Source organism: Rhagoletis zephyria, unplaced genomic scaffold (assembly GCF_001687245.7).
Source record: "Rhagoletis zephyria isolate East Lansing unplaced genomic scaffold, Rhagoletis_zephyria_1.1 Rzeph_scaffold_00420, whole genome shotgun sequence".
NCBI classification, from domain to species: Eukaryota; Metazoa; Arthropoda; class Insecta; order Diptera; family Tephritidae; genus Rhagoletis; species Rhagoletis zephyria.
The window spans coordinates 205,088-215,676 of NW_016157504.1; the positions used below are offsets into that span (position 1 = coordinate 205,088).

General features: G+C 36.0%; 1 protein-coding gene across 1 annotated transcript in view; it reads right to left on the reverse strand.

Annotated features, from left to right (window-relative positions):
* Positions 1-10,589, reverse strand: part of LOC108359608 (1-phosphatidylinositol 4,5-bisphosphate phosphodiesterase classes I and II-like) — a 191,035-nt gene that overhangs the window by 148,473 nt on the left and 31,973 nt on the right. Inside the window, exons 3-6 of the mRNA XM_017611533.1 lie at positions 2,550-2,763; positions 2,309-2,466; positions 2,061-2,231; positions 1,795-1,995 (exon numbers count right to left, since the gene is read on the reverse strand). Of these exons, the coding sequence (XP_017467022.1) occupies positions 1,795-1,995; positions 2,061-2,231; positions 2,309-2,466; positions 2,550-2,763 (744 nt within the window). The remainder of the gene's footprint in view (positions 1-1,794; positions 1,996-2,060; positions 2,232-2,308; positions 2,467-2,549; positions 2,764-10,589) is intronic.

Sequence of the window (10,589 nt, forward strand, 5' to 3'; positions counted from 1 at the left end):
CTATATCTATCTCGATTCGTTTTGGCTGTTACAAACAACCGTTATGTGAACAAAATTAATATACCCTTGTGCACAAGTGCGCTCGGGTATAAAAATGTCGGCCGCTGTGGTGTAGTGGTAAGCAGTGCGCGCTTCCACTCCGCAACGCCTGGGTTCAAACCCTGGTCAAAGCAACATCGCAAAAAATATAGAAAAAAGGTTTTTTCTTAACAGCGGTCGTGAAATTGAAGGACGCTAATTTACTCAAAATTGATACACCTCGGCTTACCATCTAGCGGAAGGTTTCGGAAGGGTGAAAAAACATATATTTAATACTTGCGCCGGGTATTTAATGTTCGGCTCCGCCCGAACTTAGACTTTCTTACTTGTTCTTTTTATTCTTTTGACTATAGGCCAGTGCAATTATCAAGAGAACAATTAAAATTTTATTGAAAACAGATAACTTTGAGTTTAACGATTAGCTAAAGGGCTGCGAGAAATGATATTTGACTTTATCTTTTGCGTTAACGGATTCATTATCTAATAATATGCACGAAACATTTTGCTGAACAAGAACTGGTCTTATTCGACTAGTGTGCCGTGGGTCACTTGGCGGTCGATGCGCGGGCTCTTACAATTAAAATAAAATACCAATATTTTGCAGGCTTGTTGTTGTCTTCATGATACAATATATTTTCACTATTACCAAGAGATTTGAGATAAACTAGATTTTCGACCCGCCCTATTGCGTAATCAGTACTTTTAGTTGCAGCTGCATTTCTTATGTAACTTTTTTAAGTCATTATGAAATTAGTGAAGCAAAAAAAGAAAAAATTAGTTAACACTTAATTCCTCACAATTCAAGCCCCGATTTCCCACGCAAAATGAAACTCCACACAAAAAACGGTCCTTTCCCCGATTCCCACGCAAATTGAAACTCCCCGCAAATCGGGGAGTTCCCCACAAGTTGGCTTCCCTGGTCTCATGTGCAAAATTATTTCTGATTAAAGTTTTGCTGTTTTTCATATTAATACGAATATAATTTGTTAATTTTTGCCTTATATCTCTCGCTTGTGAAGTTCAGCAGAAAATTTAGTCCTTTTTTGATACGTTTATATAAAATACATGGGTAGACTTTAGTGTGCATCGACATGCGCGTGTTTTAACAAAACTATAACGAATTTTCTCATGAAACTTTGCGAAGATCCTAAGAAACAGATATGTTTACAGAAACTCCCACTATTTTCACTTTTTTAATACTAGTATTTAAGTAATTTGTGGTTTAAATTGTTTGCACTTCTACTAGCAAATTTTCATTTAAAAGTGCAGCTATCACTTGTGCTTGCATAAATGCACGATCTTTTAAATGTTCACGTGTGATTTGTGTACATTAAATGTATTTTATTTTGTCAATGTTATGTTTCTTTGAAAAATACATAATAAAAATCTTTTACCACACGCCATTATGATTTTTTTTTTTATTAAACAATATTGAAAAAGGAAAGATTTACGCCTGTGTCGCTATTGAAAAAATAAAAAAAACCTTAAAAATGGGAACATTTCTTTATCTTCTAGATTTGGTTATTAGGTATTACTTATTTAGAAATTTACCATTGAAACAATCCAGCGCTCGTTTAAAGACAGTGTAAGAAATAAAGACAATATGCGTCCTTTATTTAGTAAATATTGATAAAGTACAGAGGGGCAAAATAAACGACTGGCCTTACAAGCAAAGGACGGATACTCACCGTTACTATATGTTTAAATATAATCTAAAGGAGACTCAAACTTGGCAAAAATAAGTGGGTTGATTACCTTTTTGAAAACAAACGGCTCCTCGCCATAAACTGGATTGAGACCATTATCTCGCACGATCCGCGTCCGAAATCGCTTTCTCACAGTATCTGCCGGCAACCCGAACATATCCACTTCAACGTAAGTACCCACACGTTTATCAGTTAAAAATTGTCCAGACAACACCATTATGGACACAGTTCCTGCTATGATACCATCAACCTGCAATAGCGCCATTTACAACCATATCAGATAAAAAAAAAAACAAGAAATCTAATATATAGTACCGTGCTCTCCGCAAAAGGGTCCAATCGACGATCGGTGCGTCGCATAAACTCCGGCTTCAACAAATACCCTGATCGATCATTGTATTCGAAGATGCCCAGATTTAATTGCATAGCTAAATCTAAAGTTTGATAGTTGAGAGCAACTAACTGGCAGCCAGCATTCCAGAAAAGCTTCATACAATACGTAAATATGCAATAATTCCTTTAATGTAATATTTGCAATAAGGCGCTTGAAAAGCTCAACTAACCTGTGGCATAAAGTTAGAACTATCGAAACGGGTACCGGTTGGATAAACTCGGGAAAGCTGGTGTTTATTATAGTTGACAAATTCAATCGGTCGTTCTTTGAGCAGAGCTGTAGCTTGTTTTTCATCAAATGAAGACATCTCGTAGCACCGATTTTTTTCTATGATAGTCAAATTGAATTTGATTAGTAGTAAATGTACATTTAAATGTACACACGGCTTATACTTTTTACTTTGCACTTACTTTCCGCATTTTCGAAAGTATAGAAATGTACCGGTTCCACATAATTAACTAGCGCTGAAAGTTCAGCGGCCGCTTCAGTTTCCTTTTGTGGTTTTTCTGCTGTTGGATCAGTGCCAACTGGAGGATTGGGCGCCACATTTGGAATAGACTCATCATCACTCGAGCTATCCGTATCGGAAGAGCCAGTACTATCCTTGGAACTCTGGCGAATTTGCTGAAAAGCAAAATAGTGTTAAAAAGTGAAGTATAAAGGTAAAAAAAAACTGCAATAAATTACAATTAAATTCATGGGAGAGCCGATAGCCACAGCAGCTAGTGCTCAGCCCCTTCTCCCTTTAGTCTTAAAATTAATTTTTAATTCTAAATAAATAATAATAATAATAATAAATTCATGGGAAAATCCGTATACACCCGTATCAAGTTACTATACTTGTACCGCATGGAGCCTATCCCCTGGCCTCATGCATTGGTGTTACATAGCGGTAGTTAAGCCGATATTGCTCTACGGCGCTCTGGTATGGTGGACCGCTGCCAACCAAATCTCGTATAGAAAACCATTGAAGCGATTACAGCAGCTCGCTGCACTGTGCATAACAGGAGCGCTAAGGACCACTCCAACGGCGGCAATTGAAAGGTTGCTTGACCTACCACCAATCGACATCAGAGTGGAGAGCACTGCAGCGAAGTACGCTATGAGATTGATGCCCTTAGGTGAATTCTCCGCTACAACCTTCCGGCACAGTTCGATATGCAGGGGGATGGAGGACGAAATAGACCACATAGCCCACGCTTCTTCTGGGGAAGAAGGTTACAAGCTACGTTTAAGGAGGGCGGATGGCGCAGGAGCATGCGCCCCGCCAGCGGAACGTATAACATCTACACGGATGGATCTAAAATGGCTAATGGAGTGGGCGGCGGAGGGAACCCTTCAAGCTTCTATAGTACTGCAGTATTTTCCAGGCGGAAGTCTTCGCTATAGGGAAAGCTGCTGAGATAGCTAGTAACGCAGGAAACTATATAAAAAATATCAATATATATGTCGATATCGAGGCGGCGATCAAGGCTATAATCTCACATCGTATGGCGTATTGTCCTTAGAAGCAGGGAAGCAGTAAACAGGGCGGCCGAGGGTAAACGGCTGCATATATACTGGGTTCCAGGCCACAAGGGCTTTATGGGCAACAAAATAGCTGATGAGATTGCCAAAAATGCCATCCGTCTTGCTAGCGAACCAGTACAGGAAATACAAAAGTCACTAAAAACGATCTATAATGAAATTCCCGAAAGAGCTGCGCGCCGGATCAGGGTGAGGTGGAACGCATTAGCGACATGCCAAACCACCAAGATCATGTGAAATAGCAGCAAAGGAAACACCAATTTCTTGCTTACACGGTCACGTAGGGATTGCAGTACAGTTGTTGGCCTAATGACAGGCCACAACCTACTGGCATCCCATGCAAGCAGAATGGGCATTAGTAGCAGTGACGCATGCAGGAAGTGCAGGGAGGAAGGCATGAGTGAGACATTAGAACATCTCCTCTGTTTCTGTCCGGCCTTAGCTAGAACTCGTCTTAGATATCTCGGAGCCGCGCAGTTCAAAGGACTAGAGGAGGCTTAGAAACTGGAAGTTAAGGCTCTCTTGAACTTCGCAAAAAGCGTTGACGTCCTATATGACGAGTACTTTAGATCGCAGTGAAACGGACCTGCATCTGGCACTACAAAGGACCAACGGGTCTTTGTAAGGCGCATCAGCCGGCCAGTGTAACCTAACCTAACCTAATTATAAGTATGTACACAATATGCATACATACGTATGAATGAATGCATTTAGTTCACTTTATGGGCCGCTACAAACTATGTATAAATTGCCACAGAGCAAAAACGCATGATTGAAAAGGGCGAGTGCCGCACCGTACTCGTCATAGAAGTGAAACATCTTAAAAAACACATGTGTACAGCGTAGAGAATGAGACGAATACAGTTGGTTATTGTATCTTATGTTGGTACCAGGGTTGTTGCGAATATTCGCATTCGCATTCGCAACTGCGAAGCTTCCGCATTAATTTTAGCATTCGCATTCACAATAATCAATGCGGAGCTTTCGCGAATGCGAATGTTTTGCAAGTGCACCGATGAAACGTATATCTGGCAAACAAAATGACATATTGTAGCTTTGTGAAACAAAACTGGCAAAACAAAACTATCAACTTTGATAAAAATGTCTTTAAACATATTACGTAACAGAGAACATTGTCCTTTTAATAATATTTTTTTTGTTTTCTGTGCTTTAAATACCTGCATAGGTTTCTTTTTTTAATTTGATTTTTTTGGACCAATCTTAAAAAAGTTAATGGACATAAAAGAAGAAAGTGGGCACTGTAATTTTAAACCAAATTGTCGTGATCATTTCAAATGGGACTCTTTGGCAAATTTATTTTAAGCAAAGATTTAAAAAACAGTAATTTTTTTACTTGTCGGGCACTATTTTTTTCATAGGGCGTGTGTGAATCGGTAACAAAGTTCTATGGGGGAAAGCTGTTGAATAATATTTTTACTTTGGTGAGACAGTTTTGCCAATCTGTTGTGTGAAATGAAATATTTTTTGACAGCACTAAATTTTTGACAACCACAGATTTATTCGGAATAAACTATTACAAATTGAAGTGAAATTAATATTTTAAGAAAACATCTACCATCATTGATTGCAATTCATCAATTTAAGCTTTTGTTTTACGAAAAATTACACAAAGCGACAATCTTTGCGATTGTCAAAATTGTCTATGCATTTGTCAAAAATTTCACTAGCCTCATGAGCTACTGAAATTTTATTCAGCTCATACTCGTCAAAAATTTACTTGCCGCGAACTTTGTTACCGATTCACACACGCCCTTAGAGAAATACATATTCTTGGCTAAAATCCTCTGTGGTAAAACTGTTCTGCTACGTCTCCCTTCTTTGCTATTTAAAGTCAAAGCTTAAGCTCCTAGAATAGGGATTTCCATCAGAAATTTTCAACATTTAGCTATAAAGAGAATCGATGCTAAAATAATCAAAAAGCTATAGGTCTGACCTTTATTAGGTAAGAATTACGTAACTATCTGAGACTCTCATCATTCGTGATTCTAATAATTCAAATCTTAAACGGGGTAGTTTTAAAAAAAAAAATAACAATATTCTGATCCGATTCCGCTGGCAGCCACGATTTTGAAAAAAGAATTTTGTTCAAAACTTTCACTCCTGGCAAATAATAATTTATTTTCTTTATCCACCTATTTAGCTCGCTATAAGCACAAATTTTTCAAACCACTCGCAGAAGAAAGTATTAAAAGTGAATTACAAAAACTAAGATCGAAAAACGCTGATGACGTTACAGGTTCCCCAAATTCTGAAACAGCCAAAGGAATTCTTTTTAAAATTCTTTAGAAAAACCTGGCACATCTGGTTTGGCTTGTAAGCGCTGTTTAAACAACGATCTCACCATTATGCTAGATTCTTCAAGTGAATATGAAAGTCAGGAGGATACAACCGACATTTTCAACCCCGATGCAATTCTCATTACTTTTTATTAAATATAATGTTCCAATTTTTAAATTCAAGTACTAAATAAAATAAAAATTACTTATAATTACTAACTTTTCCATTTTTTTATTTACCTAAATAACTTAATTTGCTTACGGGATTATTTCTTAAAAATACTTGACATCCACATCCGCATTCGCATCCGCGGATGTCTAAAATTTCACATTCGCAAAATCCCTAGTTGGTACAAAGATGCTACGTTTATATCATTTTTCACATTTAATCTTTTTTTATTTAAATTTTTTTTTGATACGAAGGATATAATTATCTTTTGTCGCTTTATTTTGTATTCGAAAAATCATATGTTTCAATGGAATTGAAATCAATGTTAAATATTTGAATAAGTCATTTAGATTTATATGTGACCTGGTCTACGAAAAGGGAGCTTACGTGCGAAAACTAGTTTTCTGTGAAAAAGCTGTTAAAAGTAAGCAACTCGTTTCGTCAGTTTCTCATTATCTCGTTAATTGTTCTCCGCGCCGGACGTCCAGTAAGTGTTGTTGTTGGTCCAGTAAGTGTTGTTGTTGGTCGGAATATTATTATAGTTCATCGTGTAAGTTGCTAGTGTGGAACATTTAAAAAAGTAACACTGAAGAAGTGACGTTTACTGTTTCTGTTGATTATCGTCTTCGCATTTCGCATGAAATGAAACATGAGTGTTGATGAGGAGTTCAGTGCCGTATACGGACAATATTTCCATGAAAAGGATGATGAAAACGATGATGAAAACTATGAAGAGAGCGATGATGATGAAGACGAAGTATGTGTATCTCAGGCAGAAGATGATACCGAACACGTAATCAACAACGTGATCAACACGTAAAAAGATCTGAAGGAAAACGACAACAAAGAAAAATACATAAACTACTCAGCATTATTATTTTTGGCCCATAATACGTTTTTCTAGTGTATAATCATGTCTTTATAGCTTATAATTCAATGTATTTTGTTCATTACCAATAAATTATATTTTGTCGTATTTTTACTCTTCTTTCTCTACATTTTTAGTACACTTCTAAGCAAGTTAGGATTTTCTGCTTTTCTTCACGTGAAAAAGCATCTCATCTTCCATCCGAATCAACCAAAAAGTGAAAATTGATTTTTTGACACCTAAGCCCCCTTTCCGTAGACCAGGTCACATATAGCGTTTTTAGCAATTTATTTGAGAGAAATAAAACATTTAGATTTTTGTTTGGATTTTCGTCGATTTTAAATTTGCTATCCCAAAATAATTGATATCAAATAAAACATCTCTTTGAGGTAAAATTTTCGGGTGACGAAAGCTGAACTAGAAACACAAAATTTATGATATCAATTTCGTGACGAAAATTATACTCATTTTTTTAACTGCCCTGGAAACTGACTGAAAATATTTTTATTTATTCGGAACGTTGCAAAGTTCTGTCTACTCATACAAACACAAAATAAAAACAATCAAAGAAGTATAAGTTCGGGTGAAACCGAACTTTATATAGCCGGCGCGCGTATTAAATATCGTTTTTTAAGAAGAGTATTTTTCCCACTGTCAAACAGTTTCAATAATATGCTATGATATATTGAAATAATTGGACAAAATTTGGTGGAAATCGGTAAGACGGTTATCGATATATATTTCTGTAGTCATAAGTGGGTGGTGCCAAGCCCATTTAACAAAAATCAATAATCTTGTGTCTTGTTAAAAGATTGTTGCAAGTTGGCATCTTTAGTTATTGAAAGACCGGAGTTTTCGTATTTCTAAAATTTACCGTTATATGGTAAGTGGCAGTAAGTTAAGTCCGATTTAAAAAATTTTCAACATATTGCTTTTTTGCGCCAAGGTTGCTAAATGTGCCGAGTTTGGTAGAAATTGATAAACCGGGTACCGATATACACATATGTAGGCGTCAGTGGGCGGTGACACGCTCATTTTCCAAAAATTTCGCTAAAAATCATTTTCTGCCGCCCGCGGGCTTTATGCATTAAAAATCACTAATTTGAATTTATTCTTATAGTAAAGGGAATCAAGTGTTAAGTTTAATGTTGTTAATTGGAATAAAACACGAAGCGTTTTGGATGCATTCTAAAATGTATACAACAGCCTTTCCCTTTTTTAAGAAATCAAGCCTACCGACAAAAGGAAATAAAGGCCGCTATGTTTTATTGTATAGTTTCAGGCAAGCTCATCCTAAACTATGTATTTGTAAATTTTATTGTGGTTTACTAACATTTTATCTTTATATTGTTATTGAGCTTTGTACTACGATTATGTTTATTAGGAAGAAGTAAGAAAGTCTAAGTTCGGGCGGAGCCGAACATTGAATACCCGGCGCAAGTATGAAATATATGTCTTTCACATTTCCGAAAACTACCGCTATATGGTAAGAAGGTGTGGCCTACCCCTATTTTTAACATCTTCGATAGAACGTTCACTAAGACATAATGAGATAAACTTATATATTTAGGCATATGTGGACGGTATTACGCCCATTTTCCAAAATTCCAAATAATGTTACTTCCCTGTGAACCAAATTTCTAATTCAGTACTAGTTCTTTTTCGCCAAAAACGAACCAGTCCGATAGTAACTAGTCACGCACCAGTCCAAAAGCAATGAAATGTGGTACTTTCACTAAACTATTTTATTTCAAATTTTAAACGCAGGGAAGGTAATCATTATGAGAAAAATAATTTAAATCAGCATTTAATCATTATTTTATGAATTATTATTGAGTTTTATTTTTCCACTTAAAAATAATGATAATTTATAAAATTGAAAAGGCCATACATACGCAGCCTACTGAAACTTTGACCTTAAAAGTTTGCGTCTTATTCCTCTTATAAGGGTGCGGCTACCTCTCAAAAGGATACGTCGGTAATCAATCTGGTATAGTTTTTGAGTTGCTTAATAATCATTATACTTAGTGATTCCATAAACAAAGGCCAAGATCCTGAAGGACAATTGAGAAAGGCAATGCAGTTGCAGAAATAGGCATTTAAAAAAAAAGTGTCAAAATAATTATCACTTTCTCACTAAATTTATTTAAAAATGCAAGCCACCAGAGCTACCTTTTTTTTTAAGAAAAGACAAATTAATTTTTTTTTATGCAATCCAGTACAGCTACCTTAATACAGTCAGTCAACAAAGTTTAGGTACAACGAATTTTTTACAATACGGGCAACTATTTTTTAAATATTTTAGTTTTCGGTAATTTTTTATAAAAATATGGTCAATTCTACACAAAAATCCCCAAAAATCAGAGTTCCAAACCTTGTGCAAAATTTAAGAAAATTCTGCAAAATTTCATTAAAATAATTCACTTTCTATTTACGCTCTCTAGAAAAAGTTTTTTAGCCCACTCAATCTTAGTATAATGAAGTGATCTATTACACAGGTCTGCAAAAAAATGGGTTCGGAATGTTCTATAAAAGTGTAGTGTCATTTCCGAAGTAATTTTTTGCGTAGAATCCGAATCCGGGGTTTAAATTGCTTTATCACGTCAGGACTTTGAGATATCCTAACCTAAAAGTGCAAAAAACGCTGTTTTTGCCCATTTTTGAGGTTATGTAGCTACGAAGATTTTGCTCTTCATAAAAAAGTAGACGCGGTATTTTAAAGTATAAGTCTTCCTCTTTTAAATGCCGTTGAGTTCGCTCAAATATCTTAATTTTTCACTGAGATATCGCATTTTAAAGTCTCCATGTTTGTGAATGTAATCGACCGTATCACGTCTCATGTTATCTCAATGGATTTTCGAATATCGAAAAATTCACAAACATGGAAACTTCAAAATGCGATATCTCAGTGAAAAATAAAGATATTTAAGCAAACTCAACGGCATTTAAAAGAGGAAGACTTATACTTTAAAATACTACGTTTACTTTTTTATGAAGAGCAAAATCTGCGTAGCTACATAACCTCAAAAATGGGCAAAAACAGCGTTTTTGCACTTTTAGGTTAGGATATTTCAAATCTCCTGACGTGATAGAGCAATTTAAACCCCGGATTCGGATTCTACGCAAAAAAATACTTCCAAAATGACCCTACACTTTCCTAGAACAAAACGTTGTTGACCTGTGTTATTTTTATTGGCCAAATAATAGACATAAGATTATTATTATGAGAAATGTAAATATAACAAAACTGTCAAAGGTAAACTTCAAAATGGGGGGGGGAGGGGGGGGTATTGCCAGATGAATGTACGTAACCAATAGTTATTCAAGACACGAACGATTATATCAGTATAGACACGAATTGACATGGCCACTATGAAAACGCCCACACTGACATACGATAAAATAATCGGTGGTCACATACCACCAGACTAGAAAAATATATTTCTTTTTGGAATTGGACACGGAGCGAACCACACTCATCAGCCCTCGCAAGAACGGAATTACAACCAAGTAATTAAAGCGGATTAAAAGCTGGTATTAAAAGCTGGCGGCATTCGGGGAGTCGATAATCACCCCTCAGTGGAAATTA